The sequence below is a fragment of the Anser cygnoides genome, chromosome 9 (genome assembly GCF_040182565.1).
Source record: "Anser cygnoides isolate HZ-2024a breed goose chromosome 9, Taihu_goose_T2T_genome, whole genome shotgun sequence".
Lineage (NCBI taxonomy): Eukaryota > Metazoa > Chordata > Aves > Anseriformes > Anatidae > Anser > Anser cygnoides.
In genome coordinates this window covers 12,409,994-12,432,423 of record NC_089881.1, presented here as the reverse complement: position 1 = coordinate 12,432,423, position 22,430 = coordinate 12,409,994, and the positions used below count along the sequence as shown (strand labels likewise).

At 54.6% G+C, this 22,430-nt stretch overlaps 1 protein-coding gene across 4 annotated transcripts; it reads left to right on the top strand.

Annotated features, from left to right (window-relative positions):
* The first annotated feature begins 1,807 nt into the window (after positions 1-1,807).
* Positions 1,808-22,428, top strand: TRPM2 (transient receptor potential cation channel subfamily M member 2). 4 transcript variants are annotated; one of them, XM_013186320.3, is made up of 33 exons: positions 1,808-2,153; positions 3,605-3,831; positions 4,208-4,293; positions 4,789-4,957; positions 5,436-5,616; positions 6,001-6,167; positions 6,616-6,796; positions 7,187-7,248; positions 7,530-7,730; positions 8,123-8,225; positions 8,451-8,572; positions 10,001-10,351; positions 10,790-10,927; positions 11,615-11,744; positions 12,034-12,179; positions 12,533-12,645; positions 13,104-13,317; positions 13,890-14,008; positions 14,354-14,486; positions 14,629-14,800; positions 15,807-15,990; positions 16,278-16,459; positions 16,587-16,719; positions 16,962-17,049; positions 17,975-18,062; positions 18,383-18,534; positions 19,296-19,372; positions 19,472-19,573; positions 19,909-19,995; positions 20,187-20,292; positions 20,550-20,651; positions 20,767-20,883; positions 21,189-22,428. In XM_013186320.3, exons 2-33 carry the CDS (start codon positions 3,637-3,639, stop codon positions 21,312-21,314), a joined length of 4,527 nt encoding a protein of 1,508 aa, XP_013041774.3. In that variant the 5' UTR covers positions 1,808-2,153; positions 3,605-3,636; the 3' UTR covers positions 21,315-22,428. The 4 variants fall into 4 exon arrangements, with proteins under 4 accessions (XP_013041774.3, XP_066858913.1, XP_066858914.1 ...); XM_067002812.1 differs by lacking the exon at positions 1,808-2,153 and having other exon boundaries at positions 3,809-3,856; XM_067002813.1 differs by lacking the exons at positions 1,808-2,153; positions 3,605-3,831; positions 4,208-4,293; ... (12 more) ...; positions 12,533-12,645; positions 13,104-13,317 and adding an exon at positions 13,659-13,708 and having other exon boundaries at positions 21,189-22,426.
* Positions 22,429-22,430: the final 2 nt, after the last annotated feature.

The window sequence follows — 22,430 nt, the reverse complement described above, 5'->3', positions numbered from 1 at the left end:
CAGAAACCTTCCTTCACCCCTCCTGGAGCTTTCTTGCTGTTGTTGAGCTTCACAGCTTTATCATGCCAGCCTTATCTGCTACTGCTGCATCCAAAAGTCTGCTGCAATGAAACGGCCACGCTGATTGCTAAAAGCACAATCCCCGGCACCTCAGTGCTTACGGCAGCCAGAGCAACCACTTCTTCCTTGGCCGGCTTGGCCCCTGTGCCACACTCTGCCCATTCGGTGCCTGAAGCACAGCCCCCAGGGTTCCCGATGCACAAAAAGCATGGGTACATGTCAGATAGTGAGAGCTGCCATTAAAGCAAAGGCACAACACAAACAACATTTTCAGCACTGTGTTTTATTGTTACAATGCGGTGACACGCATCATTTCCAGATCACTTCAGCTGGGACAAGAAAGAACCCCTCCGAGCCCTCGGTGTGTTGCCAACGCTGTTTTGCCCCGAAACACACGACGGCATAGCTGGGCGGTTGTGATCCACCGCCACTCCTGTGGACAAGCATAGTTAGGGCCGTGCCAAGCAGGGCTCTCCAAAGGCGGGGAGCCACGTCTGGGAGCAAGCACCCTGGCAGCCAGGCAGAGACGTCCTTGGCAGGGCTCAAGGCACTGCAGCGCTCCTGCAATGTCTGTGTCTTGGTGCCCTGAGCCTCCAGCCAGGAGGATAAGCTGGTTCCCCAGGTTGGGACCAGGAGGCTGCCAGGTCCTGGAGCCTTCTGGCTCCAGGAGAACAAATGTGCAGGGACCTACAGCCATCCCGTGTGCAGGGCGGCAGGCAGGGCAATCAAGGGAAACAGATTTCACTGCTTGGCCGGTGCACTTTCATTTAATAAATCACCCTCTTGCCTCCTTTTGCATTCAGTACATCCTCAGGTTCTTTTTAACTTGTGCTTTATTCAAACACAAACAACATCTACCTACTCCTACAGCTTCTCAGTTCCAAAGGAACGTTTTTGAGGGGGAGCATGGGACTACAAGTGTGGGGGAGAAGAGTTTGTTCCTCTCTGACAGAAAAAGCCTCCTAGTTCACAAGCATGAATCTGGCTGAATTTTGCCTCTACTTTTTTAGAGGTGCAGCATCTTTGCAAGAGGCAAAAGTTTAATTCCTGCAAACTCCCTCATGCTCCTCTCTTGTTTATCCTGTTGGAGTTGGAGTTGAACTCGACAGGCTTTTTCTCTTCAGTCTTGCTGGGTTTTAGCTGGGCTCTTACTAGGAGCAGTGGGAACCGCCTGTGTGCTGGCTCCATGTGGGTCCCACTGGGCCACAGTGGTTTTGGCATGTGCAAAAATGAAATAAAAGCCACGGTCTCGAGAGAGCCAGCCATTTGAGAGCAGATGAGCACTCCCATTAATGTGTAATTAATGTGCACTTCTGGCTTCAGCTCTTTTGGCAGCGCAGAGTTAATTACAACTGAACTGTAAAACATTGCACATGGATTTTATTTACTGCCTTATTAATGGCATCTGTTCTCCCAGCAAAATCTCAGCTGTCTGCTCTTGTTCAAGGAAACTAGAAAAACTCACTGCAGAGGGCTCGTGCTAATTTACATGCTCTGGCTAGAAAGGGAGCTATAGGATGTGGTCAAAACACCATATTTTCATTTGGAGTCTGTGTGCTCGCTAAATGCATTGCCCCAGCATCCAAGCTCATTGCAACACGAAGGGGTGCACACGGCTTCAGCCCCCAGCACTTCAGGATGTGCCTGGGTTTGGTAACTGGCAACATCTCCAGGCCCCGACCCGTGATCTGCTGGCCCCATGCCCGTGACATTGCCCGGAGGCAGCTGGTGTGCCGTGTAAGGCAGCAGCGTCGGGGTGCTGCGCGCTTCCAGGCTGCAGCGGACATGGCGGCTGCGATCAAGGGAAGCGTGACTCAGCCTCTCGAGCAAACGCGGGGCTTGTCTGTGTGCTGCAGCTCCTCGGCAGGGCGCAGGGACTGCTTCTGCAGTCTGATTTGCTGGGAGGCTGCCAGCCGCCCTACCACCTCCTCCTCTCTGCGGGCAGCTTGCAGGCAACTCTGCCCTGTTCTCTGCTCATCGCCCGCTTCCCGAGCGACAAGATGACTTACCAGAGGAGGACAGGAGGCTGACTTCCCCGTGGCAGGGATGGAGCAGAGGAGCTGGTGATGCGGCCAGAGGATGCTGCGGGGAAGGTACAGTCGCAACCGTGGCGGGGGGCAGGGGAGGTGGAGAAGCATGGGCTGCAGGCAGTTTTCAGCACCTGCCTTGCATCCCTGTCCCTGAATGGCCACCCTGCTGACCACCCCCATGGCAAGGGGCCCCATGCTGCTTGCAGTGGGTACAGCCCCCCCTCCTGCAGTGCTTGCCGAGGTGGGCGAAGGCACCTTGTGCTCTGCCCTAGTCCCTGGACCCCCTTAAGGACAGGTATTCTGGGTGTCGTTCAGTGCTGAGATGCCCAGTGGGACAGCCCTGCTTGCCTGTGCTTATTGGCTTCTCGTGGGCATATGATACACCCCCAGCAGCCTGCCACCCCGTGGGGCCAGAATGGAGAATTCAGGGCATGCTTGACATTATTTCGGGGACTCTAACAATTAGACCTACCATCGGTTGTGTTGGTGCAGAAAGCTGGCCCACCAAAACCTGGCTCCCAAGGTCGACGGGGCTGCGTGCGTTCCTGGAGGAGCCCAGGAGCAAGCTGGCATTCAAGAGAAATGGGCAAAAAGGCATTTTCTGGCTGCTCCCTGCCTGCAGCTGAGCATGGGGGAAGGAGACATGAGTGAAATGCGGTGGCAGCCCTCATTTTGCTCCACCATTCCTTCCACACAGTCGGAAGTCCTCCCAGACCTTATCATGTTGGTTGTGATGAAGGGTTTGATTGGCAGAAAGGCAGCCAAAATCCTCCTTATAAACACAGGCCTGTTGACCCTAGAGCTTTGCCACCTCATTACCTGAGTGCTGTGCACATTACCTGCCCACAGCCCCCCAGAGTGGATTCCATTCCCCTTTAGGCTCCAGAGACACACGGGAGCTTTTCCATCCTTGCTCCAGCAGCTTTTGGGCGACTCAGCCATTCAAGAGCTCAGAAGTGGAGGTTGTGAGTGTTTGGGAAGGCTCAGCAGCTGATTTGTGGCTGCAGCAGGCAAAAGTTTGTGGCCTGGCTTTCTTGGAGTCAAGAAGGCATGCGTGATGGCAATTGGCAGCTTTTAACCCAAATCACCCTTCACCAACAAGGCAGAGTGCAGGGACTTTGTTGCACCCCCTCTGAAATAAGAGGCTGGGCACTGGGACCAGCAAGGTCCCAGGTGGAGCTGACCATCTTTCCTGCAAACCCCAATTTTCCAGGCAGGGCTGCGCTCAGGCTGTTCAAACAAGAGACCTGGTTTCTGCTCACCCTGCTGCCAGGAATACCCCAGGGACTGCCAGGTGGCAGAGCAGGAGCCGTGTTGGTGGCAGGACACGGGGGTCAGGCTGCAGAGTCTGGCAGGCTGCAAACATGTCTGTCTCAATGTGACTCACCCTGTGGGTTTTTACAGAAATCACCTCTCTGCTCTTGCTCAGACCTCCCCCTGCCCAGGGAATGACAAACAGGGGGACCCACTGCTCTCAACCCACACGTATCCTTTTTCTTTTTTGCTGCACCCAGCCTAGGAGTGGGAGAGAGGAGGCTAGGCAGCCATGGCTGTGCATGGCCGGCACAGCAAGGTGCTCCCCTCCGAGCTGAACAAGGTGTGCCCTGAGAGTGAAGACAGTCGCTCCGTGCACCCCATGAAGATGAGTGACTTCGAGGTGTTCCCCAACCTCCAGCAGAGCAGCAGCAGCATCTCAAGGAGCAGACGGAAGGCACATTTTCCCTCTGGGAACAATGAGAAGGCAAGTTCAGCAGCTGCTGGAAGAGGTGGGAGTTGGCCACATGTGGCAGAAGAGCATTACTGGGTTATCCTGGGACACATCAGTGGGGGAATCTCAGGCTATGGGGGGGATGTCAATAACAGATCACTTGAGTTTTGGGGATAGGACAGAAAACCCCAAATATCTGAGATATATCTGCATGTCCAGCATTCATGTCCAGCATTTGAATCTCCTCTCCTTGGAGTACACCTGGCTTAGTCCTTGCAGAGAATGATGGAGCTTTCTTCCTTCACAGCAAAAAAAGCCCCTGGATATGCTCCAAGCACCACTGTATCTGGTCCCTGGGGTAACTTCTGGCCCTTTCCAGAAACACTGACCTCTTGCTGCTCTTCCTCAGGAAAATCTCATCTCATGGATTCCTGAAAATATCCGGAAGAAAGAGTGTGTGCACTTCGTGGAAAGTTCCCAGACATCAGATTCTGGGTAAGTCAGTCCCTCCTTCCCCTCTCCTGCCAGGGAAGCAAAAGGGACATTTGGTGACAATTGTACAGCACCAGAGAATCCTACCTTTCTGCCAAGGGAACTGGTATTGAGGGAATTCACAAATTCCTTTTGATATATTTCTTTATCCTGCTGTGTATCACTGCATGGCTGAAACCTAGCTTCCCAGTGAGTAACCTTTCTGATGCTTTCCCATGCTGTCATTTCTTTCCATATTTCATCCAGAGCAACCTTAATATTTCTGTCATAAACCTCTATAGACAGAAATACCAATCTTTGCTAACCTTTCCCCTAGAAAAAGCCCTTGTTTCTTCACAAGTTCTGAGCTGGAAGACAGGTTGGGTGGGAGGTGCTGGTGCCTGTGGTGTTCCTAATCAAAATGCCAACACCTCATGCCTGAATGAGGCAGGTAGGCCACCTGGGCTTTGCTTTTTGGGGTTAGCTTGTTTTCTACAAAGTTGGTGGTGTGTGTTTCAGGAGGATTGTGTGCGAGTGCGGCTACCTCAGGGAACAGCACCTGGAAGATGCTGTCAAAACTCCCCTCTTCCTGGGGAAGGAATGGGACCCCAGCAGGCACATCCAGGAAATGCCAACAGATGCCTTTGGGGACATCCACTTTGCAGGCCTGGGACAGAAGATGGGAAAGGTAATCTGTTTTTCCCCTCTGTTGTGCACTGGGAGTCAGAGCTCAAATCTTGCCATGGCAGATGAAATGGAAGTACTTCCCTCCTGAACGAGAGGTTAGGGAAGCGTAGAAGTGCCCCAAAGGCAACACTGAGAGAGAAAGGTGGATGGGACAGCATCCCTCCTCTCTACCTGCCCTGTACCTTGTCCTTTTCTGAAACTGTAAGACTGGTCTTCATGCTATGAGGCCCATGCTTCAAGGCATTGCTGTTGCCTGTTCTTATCCTTAGGCAAGTCTTGGGGATTCACATTTCCAGGGAAGTGACTGGGAACAGGGTTATGCACGAAGAACTGGGGCAGCAGCAGCAACAGAACTCCTCTGAGAAATGACATGGGAAACCCTTGGTTCTTTGCTGGGATGTGAGAAATCATGGTGGAGATGCCCCTTCCCCCAGCCCTGTTCTTTTAACCCAAAACATATGTATGCTCCCCTTTTGCAGTATGTGCGTGTCTCCTCTGATACTCCTCCACGGGTCATCTACCACCTCATGACACAGCACTGGGGCCTTGATGCACCCAACCTGCTCATCTCGGTTACTGGTGGAGCCAAAAACTTCATCATGAAGCCAAGGCTAAAGAACATCTTCCGGCAAGGGCTAGTCAAAGTGGCCCAGACCACTGGTAAGAGATGCGGAGTTTCTCCCTGAGACTGCAGCAGGAGAGGGACCTGCCTTCGAGCCATGCCAGGCCCAGTGAGTTTGTCTGCTGTGGAGACACTGAGCTGGCCTGGAAGGCCTGTTAGGGCCCTGTCTGAGCTAACGCCCAACAGGGATGGACTGTTCTTGCTCAGCTGCTGCAAACAGACTTATAGGGAGTGAGACTGAGAGATGCAGCACTGTGCAGAAGGTATCTCCTGTGCTGCCAGGTCTTGATGAAGTGGGCAGAGAGAACATCTAGGGGATGGAGCCTCTCTGAGGGCCAAGTGCTCCTGCAGCCATATAGCGAGATGCTAGGAGGTTGCTGTGGCAGAGCCTCTCCCTTCCCAAGTCCCTCTCTGACCCCCAGGGGCCTGGATCATCACAGGGGGGTCCCATGCTGGTGTGATGAAACAGGTGGGAGAGGCAGTGCGAGACTTCATCCTCAACTGCAGCTACAAGGAGGCCGAGATTGTCACCATTGGCATAGCCACCTGGGGGACTGTGTACAACCGGGACAGCCTCATCTGCCCCATGGTGAGCCAGGCAGAGTTGGAAATGCATTTGCTTTGCTTACACCTGGGCTGCTGGGGAAGTTCTACCCAAGGACCATTATGGGAACGGGTGCTTCGAGAGGTGGCCATGGCTGGTAGCCCAGGTAAAAACCCAGCCAGACCAGGAGTGATGGTTTCAGGCTGATGTTTTCAGAGAAGTCCCTCTGCCCTGCCCAGTGTCTTGCATAGGTGCTGTGCTTCTCCTGGGAGGACCCTTGTGGGTGTGTGGGAGCAGCGTGGGAGGGCAGGTGGAGCAGAGACAGAAGAGCATGGGGCGAGACTGCTGTGAGGACTACAGAGATGTCAGGGGTGACTTCAGCCTGTCTGCCCCTGTGTGCTGTCCAGCTCACACACTGGTTGCTTTGGACATCTGGCGTTCCTCCTCAGCCCCGTCAGACTTTGCCCAGAGCCTCTCCTTCTGCATCTTGCAGGGTGGCTTTCCAGCTGAGTACATCCTGGATGAGGAGAACCAAGGAAGCCTCTCGTGCCTGGACAGCAACCACTCCCACTTCATCCTAGTGGACGATGGGACCCATGGGAGGTACGGAGTGGAAATCCCCCTGAGGACCCGGCTGGAGAAGTTCATTTCGGAGCAGACCAAGGTGAAAGGAGGTAACAGCAACACAAGGAAGCCTGAGGCAGGGGAGGACAAATGGCTTGATGGGTCATCTGTTGGTAAGCAGTGCCCATCCTGGCCTCAGGTGAGAGAGGAGACCTTGGCTTCCCTGTAGGATCCAGACAAGGGTTTGAGACCATGCCCATGATAAATGCAGAACATGGTTCCTGCCAGGTACCTCAGTGACACAAATCAAGGGGCCTTTTTCTGCCTTAGGCCAACCTTTCCCAGCGGCATGACTGCCAGGAGATTGTTTCCCCTCTCCCCTGAAGCCTGGCAGTGCTCCGACCTTGCATTTTACACCCCACAGCTCAGTGGGGACCCAGCTCAGCTGCTTGGAGGGGCTGCCCCACAGGACGGTGACCCCAGGCTCTGCTTCCCTGCAGGCGTTGCCATCAAGATCCCCATTGTTTGTGTGGTGCTGGAAGGAGGCCCTGGGACACTTGATGTAAGGAACTGCCCCTGCCCTCTCCCAGCAGAGCTGAGAGGGGGTAGTGGTGGGATGGAGCAGGATTGGGAAAGCCTGTTAAGTTGGTGGCCAGGGTCAAGGGCAGCAGGTCTGCTCCTTGCCTAGGGTGCTGCTCTCCCAGCGTTGGTGGGAACACGGTCGTCACAGGTGAAGTGCAGCAGAATAGGGGTGCTGTGGTGTATCAGTGGAAGGATTCAGGATCAGTGGGGGTTTGCTGGCCTCTGCATGTTATTAGGACCAGTCTCCCTGCTTGGTTGCAGACCATCTACAATGCCATCACCAATGGGACACCCTGTGTGGTTGTAGAAGGGTCTGGGCGTGTGGCGGATGTCATTGCACAGGTGGCCAACCTGCCTGTGCCCAAGATAACCATCGCTTTGATACGGAAGAAGCTCAGTGTGCTTTTCCACGACACCTATGAGCTCTTCACCGAGGGCAAGCTGGTGGAGTGGACCAAGAAGGTGAGCCTCTTGCAGGCAGGCAGCTCCTTTCTCTGAGCATGTGGAGACGAAAGTGGTCCCCAGGCATCCTTTCCTATGAGCAGCAAGACTCCCAGTGGGAAGTTTAAGGCTCAGATCCTACTGAACATCCATCTCCTCCCAGCCATACTCAGCATTGTCCTGGTGGACACCCCAGGGCTCCAGCTCTGCCCCTCCACTGCCTGCTCACTTTGGGCAGAGAAGGACCGTGTGGCACCAACCCCAGCTGGGCTGGGAGACAGCACAGGGGACCTGCAGGAGACCCAGAGGGAGCAAGGAATTACTCCAAGCAGGACAGGGGTTCACAGGGGGCTGCTGGAAGTGGCAGGGAGGAGATGTTGGTGCTGACTGCCTGCCCATGGCTTTCCTTGTAGATCCAAGACATAGTGCGGAGCCAGCATCTCCTGACCATTTTCAGAGAGGGCAAGTATGGCCAGCAGGATGTGGATGTGGCCATCCTCCAGGCCCTGTTCAAAGGTGAGGGGAAGGTAGCTGCTTGGGGGCATGGGAGAGATGAATAGGATGGGGGGTCACAAGTTGCCTCTTGCAGCTGCTTGGCTTGTGGAGTCACCAAAGGGCTCCTCAAAACTTGTGATGATGAACTGATCAGGAGGAGATATTTCTCCCAAAGAACCAAGCCTCCAAGTGGGCTTTCAAGGGTGTAAATGACCCTCTGTTCTAATGCATGCACTTTACATGCAGCATCCCAAAACCAAGATCACTTTGGTCGTGAGAACTGGGACCACCAGCTGAAGTTAGCTGTGGCCTGGAACAGGGTGGACATTGCTCGGAGTGAGGTCTTCACAGACAACCACGAGTGGAAGGTAAGTCAGTACGTGTGCTGTTTGTCTGCTTCGTGGCTGCCATTGGAGGCAGAGCTGGGGGGCTGGGGGGAGATCGAAGGCAAGGGTTAGGACATTTCTCCCCATTCCTGACCATGCACAAACCTGCCTGGACCTTACTGTAAGACTGTTTGGTCAGGCTTAGTTTGTCAGCTTGAGGGCTGTTCATGTTGAGAGCACTTTTCAACTCTGCTTTGCCTAGGGAGGGTTTTTGAGGGCATTTCTCTTGGGCCCTAAACTTCCATTACATTGTCAGGGGCTCTTAATCTGTCTTGTCTTTCCAAAATGCAGAGGTGGGCACAACCTGCAATTCACTGCTTGTAAAGGCCCTATTTGCCCTGTAATTTTTTACAGAGGTTGTTGGTATTTCATTCAAAACTGGTGTCTTTGAAAGACAATCCACCAACCTAGAGCCAAAAATACCTCTTCGTAGTTACGCCCTATGGTCTCTGCTAATGCCAAATGGCAACTTGTCTATAAACTCATCTCACCTAGCTGGGTACTTCCCTGCTCAAACAATTGCTAGCTTTAATACAGAGTGGAGCAGGAAGCAGCACAAGCCAGCTCTGCTGTCCCATGCCCAATCCAGCTGAGATGGTCCAAAGCATTGAGAAGTCAAAACTGAGCAGATCGAATGGCCCTGTGGGATTTAGAAGGGATTTTCCTATTTTGCTTGACAGTTTGGGTTTCCCCAGCTCACATACCTCTCATGGAACTGGGGAGGGCTGCCAGGAAGCAGGATCCTGAAGAATAAATAGTTAATGATGTGAAAATCCACAGCCTGAATAAGAGCTGCTCCCTTTTCAGGAAGGGAGGATGAAGAAGGCTCTCATATTAGCTGACGCAAGCCAGGGCTGTTGTAGGTGCCACAGTATGGGACCAATGTGGCTGGAATGAAAAACTAAGGCTGAGACCAAGTGGTGGCAGGCAGTCAGGTACCTTCCTGCCAGGACAAACATGTACCCCATACCCACAGGCCCTGCTTTCACTTCTGAGCACATGTAAATGTTGTCTTGGAAAGGCACACAACTTCCAGCTGGCAGCACTGGGAGCCTTCAGCTGAACACTTGTGCACAGGGTGGGGGGAACAAGCCGGCGAGGCCCTGCTTGTTTGTATGGTGCATCCTCATGAGCTGGTGAAAGAGGGTCTATTGTGGCTCTACCCCATAGCCCCACTAAGCAGCCGAGGAAGCAGAGGGCTTCACTGCCAGGGGAGAAAGCATACTGACCTACAAGTGTGTCTCTGGGGGGGGTCCTGCAAGTCCCAGCGCCTCCTTTCCCCTTTCCCTCCCAGATGCTATGTCAATCCCAGAAAATCCTTGAGTGCTTTCAGATAAAATCTTCCCCCCACCTGATCGAGGCCTTGCTCTGAGGCCATGGTGTCTCTCACCTCTGCCTCCGGTCTGCCAGCCTACAGATCTCCACCCTGTGATGGCAGCTGCCCTGATCTCAAACAAGCCAGAGTTTGTGAAGCTGTTCCTGGAACAGGGAGTACGTCTCAAGGAGTTTGCCACCTGGGACACCCTCATTTACCTCTACAACAACATGGCATCATCCTGCCTGTTCCACAGCAAGCTGCAAAAGGTCCTGCTGGAGGAGACAGAGCACACAGCTAGCTCCAAAATGCCAAGAATCCAACTGCACCATGTCTCCCAGGTGCTGCGGGAGCTTCTGGGCCACTCCACACAGCCTCTCTACCCCAAGCCCAAGCACGTTGAGCGGCCCCGGCTCTCCATCCCTGTCCCGCACATCAAGCTGAATGTACGCATCTCCAGGTTACGTGATGGCGGGGTTGCATTAGAGAGGGGGACACTGGCTCAAGAAACAGTCCTGCAAGTTGCAGCTGGATCACTGTCCTTTTGCCCACTCAAGAATCCCGCTTAAAATCCCCTAAAGCCCTTCCTACATGCGCAGCACCACGTGGCTGTGACTCTGTTGGACAGGACCCACCAGGGTGGAGGACAGAGAGGCTCCTCATGTGCTAGACAGGCTGGCCATATCCCCACACAGTTCTGGCTCTAGAAAAAGTGGCATTTCCAGGATGATTACAGCCCTGGCCACCCTTCTGTCTGCAGAAAAGGCCTTCTATGGCTGGTGGAGGCAGGCACGTGGGTTCAGGGAGGGCTTTGTGTTGAGGGGCTGTCTGCTCTCTGCAGTCTCTTGGCAGGTGAACACATCTGACCGTTGTGTACCTCTCAGGTCCAGGGGTCAAGCCTCCGGTCCCTCTACAAGCGCTCTGCTGGCCGAGTCACTTTCAGCATGGATCCAGTCCGTGACCTGCTCATTTGGGCTGTGGTCCAGAACCGCAAGGAACTGGCAGAAATCATCTGGGCCCAGGTATCGCAGCCCGAACCTGTCAGTCCCAGCTGTAGGGCTCAGACGGAGCCAAGGCTCCCAAGCCCAAAAGGCAAGGTTACACCTGCTGGGATTCAGGCGAGCAGGTGAGCTAGGTCACAGGTCCATGGCAGTGTCCAAGCCACAGCCATACGGGAGCCATCCAACAAGCCTGTGGCAGCCCTCCTAGCCTGTGGACACTCGGTGTTCACTTGATGACATTTGATGATGTTCTGGGCCAGAAGTGTGCTCTTAGCAAAGGTTAAGATAGGGCTCAGCACACTGCAAGGGGGACCCAAGAGCCTGGCAGCTGGGGGTAAAGAAGGCTTCCAGCATCTCTGTGCAAGAGGTGTTGTAGCTGGCTGCCAATTGGAAAAACATGAGCATGCCACGGTTGTGGAGCATGTTTTCCCCACAGCCATGGAGTCACAAACATCCCATCACCCATGGCTTCCTATTACAAGAGCAGGAATGTCTCCAGATTACCCGTGGCAGTTAGTTATCTGCTGCCCCTGCACCTAGAGTGAAGGACAGCTCAGCCCTTGTCATGGCAAGTTGTCCTTTCTGAGCAGCACTCAGCTTGGGGCATTCCTTTTCCCTCCTGTGGGAACCCTGAAGGACTTGTCAGGTCTGCCACGGACTTGTAGGAGTCTCAGAGTCCCACACCCTCTCTGGCCTCTTCTGCTCCAGAGCCAGGACTGCATGGCGGCTGCTCTGGCCTGCAGTAAAATCCTAAAGGAACTTGCCAAGGAGGAGGAAGACACTGACACCACTGATGAAATGCTGGCCCTGGCTGTGCAGTATGAGAACAAGGCAATTGGTGAGTGGGAGGGGGACAACCAGAACGACTCTCGTGTCCCATTGTGCTGGCTAGTTTGGCCCAGGTTGCGTCTAAGGGGTGGTAGGTGGGGTGGATGGTGCCAAACAGGGGTGTGCTTGTTGTGGTTGGGGTCATGGTGCCGTGAGGGCTGTGCCGTGGGTGGTGGCAGGAGTGCAGGGGGAGGCCATGGTGAAATGCCCAGATCCTGCTGTGAAGTACTCTTTGGTGCTCCCCCTGCTGAGCACCGATGCTGGCCCCAGAGTTCAGCCTTGTTTCCCTGGTCCCCCAGGTGTGTTCACAGACTGCTATCGCAAGGATGAAGAGAGGGCCCAGAAGCTCCTCATCCGTGTCTCCGAGGCCTGGGGGAAAACAACTTGTCTGCAGTTGGCACTGGAGGCCAAAAACATGAATTTTGTGGCCCATGGAGGTGTCCAAGTGGGTTCCCAGTGGTGATGCTTGGGGGTGGTGGTGGTGGAATGGGTGAGGAGGGAGTAAGCAGCATGTGCCCTGCCCCAGATTCAAGGTGCTTTGTTTGCAGAGGTAGGGCTCAGACGGAGGGACTGTGCCCTGCAGTTGGTGGCTGAGCACCCTGCCTCCCCTGGTGGCCTGAGCCAGGGTCTGTGCTGGGCCTGCCCGTCTCCTCCCTGCTCCTGGGGAAATCGATCGTCCCTGATCCTCCTGGGGGACAGGCCCGGGCTCTGTCCATTGGGTGGGCTAGCTGAACATCTCAAGAATTGGCCAGAAGCTAGAGGTGGCTCCTGTAACCACTGCTCCTCTTCTCCTCACAGGCCTTTCTGACAAAAGTCTGGTGGGGGAAGCTGTGCATTGACAATGGGCTTTGGCGGGTGATTGCGTGCATGCTCTTCTTCCCACTTCTCTACACCAGCCTCATCACCTTCAGGTACATCGTGCAGCTGGGGTATGCATGTGTGGAGGCAGGATTCTCCTTCAGCCTCATCCTTCAACTGGCTTGCTCTCCGGCCCTGTGCCACACAGGACAGGAGCCTTTCCTTCATGCAACCACCCAACATGTGCCCAAGAGCACCCTCTGCACGCCCGTGTGGCAGAGCCTTCAGCCTCACCATGCAGTGCGTGCAGGTCCCCTTGGGGTGGCTGCAGTGACCAGCCGGAAGGGTCAGACTGTTGTGCACAGGCTGGGAGAAGCTGTTGTGACATCTCCCTGAGCAGCACATGGTTTGGAGAGCTGATCTGCCAGCAAGGCCCCTTGAGAGCTCTAGCTGGCTGGTGCAGGCGAGCACTATTATCCACACGGCCTGGTCAGAGCAGCGCTCCTCACCTGCATTACTAGCAGGCAAACCTCAGGCAGCTGAGCCATGCTTTTGTCCTTGCTCCCCCCAGGGAGAAGAAGCTGCAGCCCATGAACTGCCTGACACGTTTCCGGGCCTTCTTCACGGCACCTGTCGTCATCTTCCACATGAACATTCTCTCTTACTTCACCTTTCTCCTGCTCTTCGCCTACGTCCTGATGGTTGACTTCCAGCCGTTACCATCCTGGTGGGAGTACCTCATCTACTTCTGGCTCTTCTCCTTGGTGTGCGAGGAGATGCGCCAGGTATGGGGCGGGCAGAGCAGAGGTTGGGAGGAGGTGAGATGGTCCAGGCTGCCAGAGACACCCTTCTGGGTGCTCCTGGAAGGTCCGGTCTAGCTTGTGGTCCCGTGCTGCCTCTTACATCACCATCCATTTGGAGAGGTCCTGGCAGAAGGAACTGCCAGATCGCCCTGTCTCTGAGGCCAGGGAATCTCACTAGCTACCTCTGGCCTTGGTACTTGCAGAAAGGCACACTGGTTTGAGTCAAAAACATCAGGAGATGGAGGGACCACTTCCTTCCTTGGGCATTTATTCCCAGAAGTATTTCCACACCTTGTTTCACTTTTTTTTTTCTTTCAGTTTTTGCTTCATCTCTGTGCCTTTCCTCAACAGACTAAAGAGCCCCCTGTCTCAGGTATCTCTCCCCATGCTCCTCCATGCCCATGTAGAATACCCTGTAGATTCAGGTTAACTTCAGGTAAGCAAGGAAGTCCAGTGATGGCTAGCAGATCTGTGCCAACCCTCCCTTTTACATGGCAGCTGAGTATCTTACAAGACTTTCACTGACATACTAACCCCTCTTCTCTTCCCAATAGCTGTTGTATGACCCAGATGGGCTTGGGGTCCTGAAAATGGCTTCCCTGTACTTCAAGGACTTCTGGAATAAGTTGGATGTCTGTGCCATCGTGGTCTTTATCACGGGGCTGACTTGCAGGTGAGATATAGAGCCATTACCTTGCAGTGCATGGGCTCAAGTCACAACTGAAGACTGCACCTGGCCCTAAACTAGTCTGAGAATCGTGCACTTTTTTTTTTCTTTTTTTAATTGCTTCTTCAAAAGACCAGTGAATATTTTCATAATCATGTGATTAATTCTGACCAATTTACTTCTGTTTTCAACTGTTTTTAGGAGAGATGTTTTTCATGCTGTAACTCTCACCCAGCAATCTGGGGAAGGTCACTGCTGTTGCAGAAATGTAATGCTGTGAGATCAGAAAAAAAAAAAAACAAACCACACTGGTGTCACTGAACTGTTTCCTTTCCTCTCTTCTGTGCCCAGGCTCATTCCATCAACTTTATATCCCGGACGCATCATATTGTCATTGGCTTTTATTATTTTCTGCCTGCGTCTGATGCATATTTTCACAGTCAGTAGAACGCTGGGCCCCAAGATCATCATTGTGAAGCGCATGGTGAGAGCACCTCTCCACCCTGTCAGGCCTGGCTTCCAGCTAGATCAGCTGGAGGCCTGCAGGGCATGTGCCACCCACACTATGCTGTCCTGGAGGGTAGTTTGCTCCAGGATGCAATTTTGCTTCACCTGTGTCTTTGCAGATGAAGGATGTCTTCTTCTTCCTCTTCCTGCTAGCAGTGTGGGTGGTATCCTTTGGGGTTGCCAAGCAGGCCATCCTGATCCACAATGAGGAACGTGTGGAGTGGCTTTTCCGCGGTGTAGTCTACCACTCCTACCTGACCATCTTCGGACAGATTCCTTCCTACATTGATGGTAAGGGACAGCAGCCTGTGAAATAGTGTGGCACATGCAGGATGGCTTTGTTGCAAGGCTGAGGCGTGCCAAGCTCATGCAACAGTCTGCTAGCCCATGGAAGCCCTGCACAGGACTCTTCTTCAAGCCACAGTGTAAGGCCAGGAGGCAGCAATGACAGTGTGTGGGGATGGAGCCCTGCTCTGGCATGTTCGAAGTGTTGCTACCATGACAAACCCAGGGACTGACCAAGTTAACATTAGCAAATGGCAGGGTCCCAGCTGCCAGGAGTAGATCCAGCTCTGTGTCACAGCTGCAAAGTTGGTGGCAATAAGCAGTGCACTGGGGACAGAGAGGATGATCAAATGGGTTCAGAGGGGGGCTACGAAGTTGATCGGAGGTCTGGAGCACCTCTCCTATGAAGAAAGACTGAGAGAGCTGGGGCTGTTGAGACTGAAGAAGAGAAGGCTCCGGGGTAACCTCATTGCAGCTTTTCAATACTTGATAGAGAGCAACTTTTGGCTCAGTCATATAATAACAGGACAAGGCAGAATGGTTTTAAACTAAAAAAGGGGAGATTTAGATTAGAGACTACGAGGAAATTCTATGAAATAATAATCTATGAAATTAAATAAATTATCTATGAAATTCTTCATTGAGAGGGTGGTGACCTCAGAGGGTGGCACTGGAACAGGTTGCCCAAAGAAGCTGTGGATGCCCCATCCCTGGAGGTGTCCAAGGTCAGGTTGGACAAGGTCCTGGGAAACCTGATCTAGTGCGTGACATCCCTGCCCATGGCAGGGGGGTTGGAACTAGATGACCTTTAAGGTCCTCTGCAACCCAAGCCATTCTATGATGTGATTCTATGATGCAGAACGAGCTTGGAAACACTCAGTATGCACCAGTTGCTCAAATCTCTGCCATATTCTAAGCCACCTTGATGCTGGCAGCTGTCAGGGAGCACAACATGCTCCTTGAGACACTGCGAGGTTTGGCTGCGGTGGAGTAGTGTTGTGCTCTCTTGCAGGGGTGAACTTCAACATTGATCAGTGCAGCCCCAATGGGACTGACCCCTACAAGCCCAAGTGCCCAGAGACCAATGAGGACAACAAGAAACCCATCTTCCCAGAGTGGCTGACGGTCATCTTACTGTGCCTGTACCTGCTGTTCACCAACATCCTCCTCCTTAACCTCCTCATCGCCATGTTCAAGTGAGTCTGACCTGGACCCATGGTCCTGGCAGTGAATCAAGCTGGCTTTATTGCAGGCTTGGCCAGGGCCAGGGCACCACCTGCTGAGAAAGTGTGAGGAGAGGCCTTGTGCGAACATGGACCAGAACTCAGGGGTGATTTTGTGGGGAAGGGGAGGGTCATAGACATGGTGTAAGCAGAGGTTGCAGGCTGGCTCTGTTCAGGGAGACAGGTAGAAGCCAGGGCACCACACAGCTGAGGCGTGCCTCCTTGGCCTCATTTCACAGCCAGCTGTGTTCTGTCCCCAGCTACACGTTCCAGCAGGTCCAGGCACACACAGACCAGATCTGGAAGTTCCAGAGGCATGACCTGATCGAGGAATACCATGGGCGCCCACCCGCACCTCCGCCGTTCATCCTTCTCAACCACCTGCAGCTCCTGGTCCGGCGAGGCCTGCTGTGCAGGCCGGCCACGCGCCACAAACAGCTCAGTGAGGAGCAGCTCCCTTCCCTTCCTTTGCTCCCTCCCCGGGGCACGAGGTTTGGCGTCTGTATTGTGGCATCGGAGCTTGGGATGCCTCGGGATATGAGAGCATTGTCATCCCCTTCCCCTGGCAGAAGAGAAGCTGGAGAAGAATGAAGAAGCTGCCCTTCTCTCCTGGGAGATGTACATGAAGGAGAACTACCTGCAGCACCAGCAGCGCCAGGAGAAGCAGAACACAGAGCAGAAAATCAGAGACATTGCACAGAGGTACTGACACTCCTGAGACAGGGACATCCCATCCTTGACTGTCCTGGGCAGGAAGGAATTGGGATTGGTGCTCTGGGACCTCAGGGAGCTGTTGCTACAGTCCTTGCTGTGTATACAGGCGATGGGAGAGTGCTCATAGGAATCTGTCCTGTGGAGGTGGCTGCACCCACATGGAGTGGGCTGCTGAGCACCTACAGCAGGCACTACTCCTAAGGGGGTTCTTCTCTGCACTGTCCCTCCAGAGTTGATGTACTGGCAGAGCTGCTGGACTTGGATCGGGTGAAGAGGACAGGTCTGGTGGAGCAGAGATTGATCGCTCTAGAAGACCAGGTGAGACAAAAACTGAACAACTGCCTTGGAAAGGTGGGATTTTCCAAGGGGGTGAGTCAACTGAACCACAGCATAAGAGAAAGTTCCTCTGAATCAATCCCCCTTTGAAACAACTTGAGTTTTCTTGCCAAAGCAATAACTTCAAAGAGGAACAGGCATATAGGAAATATATGCCTTTTTGTTCTGTTTGTCTCCAAAATGAAAAGGATGAAAACGGGCTGATGGGAGGTTGTGGGATGAGCCCCTGCACTGGTCATCCGGCCTCCTCCTTGGCTTGAGAGGGCCCTCCAGGCCCTCTGGCAATGGGGGGCTCTCAGCCTCCTCCCTGTGAAGCTGTTCCACACCACGCATGTGCACTGCCAGCCCAGGGGCTGGGCTGCAGACCAGCACCCCTCCAACACAGCTCATGCAAGGACTGAAGCCCAGGGCTGAGCTTAAGTGGGCTCTTGAGCCCATGGGTTTGGGTGCAGACCTCCAGAGGAGGCTAGTCAGGGTCGCTGAGGCCTGTTAATTCTCTTAGGGCCCTGGCAGAAACATCTTCTTTTTCCATTGACCCAAAATCAGGAATAATTTTGCAACTCTATTTTTTTTAAATCTCCATTTAATTTGCAGAGAGGGAGACAATATGGTGTATTGGGGACTGGGGGACTCTGCTTAGGTGCTGCGTGTCCATCCCCAGGCACATCGGTCCTGGGTTACCTGAGGAATGGGCCAATTGTGCCAAGAGTATGGGGACCACGTGCCATGAGCCTACAATGAGACAACACAGAGACTCCTATGTCATTTGGGGGAGAAATAAGTGCAGCAGAGTCCCACCACTCTCCTGGGTGGTTTCTAAAGGAAAGAGGAGTGGGTGGCACTGGGAGGGCAATGCCCACGCACTGCGGCCATGCAGAAGTGGCTGACCCTCTCCTGTCCCATGCAGGTTCATCAGAGTGCCAAAGCCTTGAGGTGGATTATGCAGGCCCTGCAGGGCAATGGCTTCACTTCAGAGGAGGACGTGCCGCCCTTGGGTAAATACAGCTGGCTGCACCGCAGCAGCACTGGGGGAAGTCCAGGGCCTGCCCTGGGGCCTTTCCCAGCCTCCAGGCTGGAGCCCTCCCTGGAGCCCATGGCTGAGGCTTTTCACTGCAGCATGGCACAGAGGAGGCTCCTGTCCCTCCTCATCTTGCCTGAAGGGATGTTGAGGGGCCAGACCCACTGGGGGCATTAGCAGATTTTGTCCTGTACAGACTCAGCCAGCCTCCCGGCTGAGCCACAGTCCTCAGCACCAGTCCTGCTGAGGCTCAGCACGCTGCTGTGCAGGGTCTCACTGTCTCTGTCTACCTTGCAGTCTCCAGCAGAACCTCAGAGGTAAAGGAGTTGGACCTGGAGGAGAAACCTGAAGAGAAGCAGCCCCCATACCATGTGCTTACTCGAAACCTCATCTACCCAGGGTCTCACACCATCCGCTTCCCTGTGCCGGATGAGAAGGTGCCCTGGGAGGTAAGAGCTCTGGCCCAGGCAGCAGTGCTGGAGGAGGGGACAGTGGGCTGTTCCCATGGGTAGAGGAGGACAGGAGGTGGGAAGTGGAACAGAGCCATCGTTTCAACCCAGAGAGAGAAGAATTAAGCTTGGGAGCTGCTATTCTCTGTCAGGGTTCAGCACCCCAGGGCTGGGTGTCTACTTGGCAGAGGGTCTAACCATGGCTGGAGATGCCTCCCTGGGAAAATGCTGTGGCTGTGCTCAGTAAAACAAGAGTGGGTCTCACTTGGGGATGTCTGGAGGCATTCGAGATGGGAAGGCCCATTTGGGCTGTCCCCTCTCCAGGGTCCCACAGGGCAGCCATACTGGGCATGACAGCTCCAGTGAGATTCTGTGTCTGGGTGAACAGCTCCTCTAAGGCCCTCCGAGGGACAAGAAGAGGGAAGTGAATGTTGTTCCTGCTGGGATCTGCAGTGGTAGGGTTTCTTGGGGTACTTGGGTGGGAGACAGAAGGAGCAGACACCTGCCTCCTTGCTTTCTGAATCAGGAATGTAGGTCGGGGACAGGATCTAGCGCTGGCTTCCATGAGGGCACAAGTGAGGTCCCAAGCCTCCAACCAAGACACATAGCTCAGCCCCAGAGCCCTTCCTGCCTGGGGGAGTGATACCATGAGTTGGGTGGAGGAAAGAACTGTGAGAGACAATGTTCTCAGGGCTCCCAGTCCTTGCCGGCCACCAGAGCAGGGATGCAAGCGGGGTCTGACGTGGCTACATGCTCTGCAGGTGGAATTCCAGCTGTATGACCCTCCTGCCTACTCAGCCGACCACAAGGACACAGCTGTGCAAGACCCGTTCAACCTGTGAGTGTCCCCCAGAGGCTCCCTCCCTATCCAGCCCTTCGTCTCTGCCCTGTCCCATCACGAGGCAGCCCTCACTGTTGAACTGCTTCCTGCCCCCAGCTCCTTAGAGTCTCTCCTGAAGATAAACTACAATGCTATGGATGGGCTGATTGACCGGCAGAGCTTCCATGGCCTCTACGCTGTGCAGGATGGACTGCCGCTGTGAGTGCGCCCACCATGGGGTAGATGGGCGAGGTGGGAGCAGTGGGGCTAGGCACCTCTGAATAGCACCACCCACACCAGAAGCTGCTGTCACGGCTGTGTGAGCCAGGAGGGCTGCAATCCTTTTGGCAGCTAAGAGTGGGGCATGGAAATGGCACGCATAGCCCTTGGGGTGTGTCTTCCTCAGGGCTATGCTCCCTCCCCCCACAAAAGAAAAAAAAAAAACAGCACCTCAGAACACACAAAATGCAATGTTGGGGAATTTGGGAATATGGTCTAGGGCTTTGGCCTGCTTCATGGTGTAAGCCTTATGCCTGTTTATTCTTTCCTGCCAGGAATCCCATGGGCAGGACAGGTCTGCGAGGCCGCGGGAGGCTGCACCGCTTTGGGCCCAACCATGCCCTGCACCCAGTTGTGACCCGGTGAGTGTGAGGGGGCAGCAGTGCCTGCTGACGGTGGTGCCGGGGACACAAATGGGGAAGGGGGCACAAAGCCATCTCAGAGAGGCCAGGATGTCTGGCAAAACCCATTCAAAGCAGGAACCTTCTCCTGCGTGCTGGGAAGGGGGGAGCTGGGTATGGCTTGCAGAATAACATGGACCTGTCTCTCACAGCTGGAGGAGGAACTTGGATGGGTCCATTATCAGGAAGAGCCTGAAGAAGATGCTGGAAGTGCTGGTGGCCCAGTACCCCCTGTCAGATGTCTGGGCTCTGCCTGGGGTAAGTGGAGGTGGCCTAGGAGGCTCTGAGGAAACCTGGTCCAGCCAAGTCCCAGGAGCTCTGCAGGCCCTGAAATGCCCTGTGCAAAAGGGAGAAACACGGATGGGTTTAGGAGGAAGAGGAGGGAGGCACCACCGCTGGTTACCCCACTCCGGCAGAGCTTGTGGCAACTTCTGCGGTGGTGGTAACTGTGAGATGTGCTGAGCTGGTGGTGGCGAGGGAGGCTGGGCTGGGCTATGAAATCTGTTTTGGTGCAGGGGTCGCTGGAGCCAGGCGAGATACTGCCGCTGAAACTCAAGTGGATCCTGCGCCGGGAGTTCTGGCCCCAGTTCCAGAACTTGCTGAAGCAAGGCACCGAGGTATGAAGCACACGGAGGGGATATGGGGCAATGCCCCACAGCCTCTGGGGCCTCTCAGTGCCCTTGGAGCAGTGCTTATGGCTCTGCTAATGCAGCAATCCTTCACTGTGCACAGATACACAAAGGGTACCTTGATGACCCCCGCAACACAGACAATGCCTGGGTTGAGACTGTTGCTGTCAGCATACACTTTGACAGTCAGAACGATGTGCAGATGAAGCGGCTGAATTCGGTAAGAGCCTCTTGCCTCCGTGGCTCCCTGACCTGGCTCTCAGCAGGCATGGGGCAGGTGAGACCCCAGGCAAGACAGGCATCCCTCTGAATCCCTTTGGCTCCAGACCCAGATCTCATCATCCTCAGGAGCAGGTTTCTCCAGCTGCAGGCAGTGGAGGAGGATCATGGGGCTGCAGATGGGGTGGCAGCACAACAGGGGCCCCAAAAACAGAGGGTGGGAGTCTGGGGGTGTGTTGCTGCTGAGCACAGCTGACGCTGCTCCTTACCTCCAGCATGCATGTGATGTGTCTGCTCCCCTTCCAGTTCCTCCAGGGCTGTGACCCAGAGCTGTGCATCCGCTGGCAGGTGCTGGACAGGAGGATGCCCCTGCACGCCAACCACAAGTTGCTCCTGTACAAGGTCTCGACCCTCCTTGGTGCCTACTACTGAATCCTCAAGCACAGGCCGACTCCTGCAGCCCCAGGCTGGGCCCTGCTGCTATGCCCCAGCTCATCTGTGAGGCCGTGGGAAGCTGCTGGAGACTGGGCAGCTACTGCAGCATCCACAGTCACCACTGCGGTTGAAATTCCACAGCCACCAGCTCATCCTTCCCCATCCTTCAAAGAGGCTGAGTTTAGCCCCAGCTTGTCACTCAGTGCTTCCACATCAGCCTCAGCGCTAGCCCAGGGCTCGGACCAGGCAGAACCACGGGGCCGTCCCTGCAAGGTGTTCCTTCTCTCAGCCCCTACCTGCTGTCTGCTTTGCTGTGGGTGCTGGGGACTTGCCTGCCCCCCTTCCTCTCCACATCCATCGGGCAGTCCTGCTCCCTGCTCACCCTCTGAGCTCCAGCAGCCCCATCGGCACTGCTCCTGGAGAACTGCTGCAGGGAAGGCTTGGGGTCTTTTGCATCTGACCGTCCTGCAGGCTGCTACCATGACACATGTCCCCCTGTCTCCAGTTAGACATCGTCTTGAGCTGTGATCCAGCACTTCAGAAGGTGTCAGCAGCTCTTGGCTTATATACCCATGGCTTTATACTCCTGCACAGGTCTTCCCCTCCAACTCTTACGTGATCCCGTTTGTGTATGCTGAGCAACACATTGCAGCTGATCTTCTTCCCTCTGCGGGAGCCAAGGCAGCAGCTAAATGACACCTGCCTCCCCCGTCCCCTCGTGCACAGGGGCAGACAGGGCAGCTCGCTGCTCCATGCTCTGTGGCCACGTGGGCAGGTAGGGAAGTGAGTGAGGACACCTGTGTCCATCACAGACAGCTCTGTTCTTGAGAAGTCCTCCAGTCACCTTTGCTGTTGCCTGCCATGGGAAGGATGAGGCACAGCAGAGATGTTTCCCAGGGCCTCTTGATAGTCCATAACAGCCCACGGAGTGTGGACTACAGCTGGCGCTGGTTAGGGAGGGATTCCAGCTGCCCTCCCCTCTCCCAGTGGATCAGACACTGGCCAGCCAGAGCTGTCCTTCCCCACTGGTGGCCATCACAGCACAAGGGCAGTCTCACCAGTAGATGCACTGGGGCTTGGACAGGGGGTCGGAGTGGCAATTTAGTCAACCCT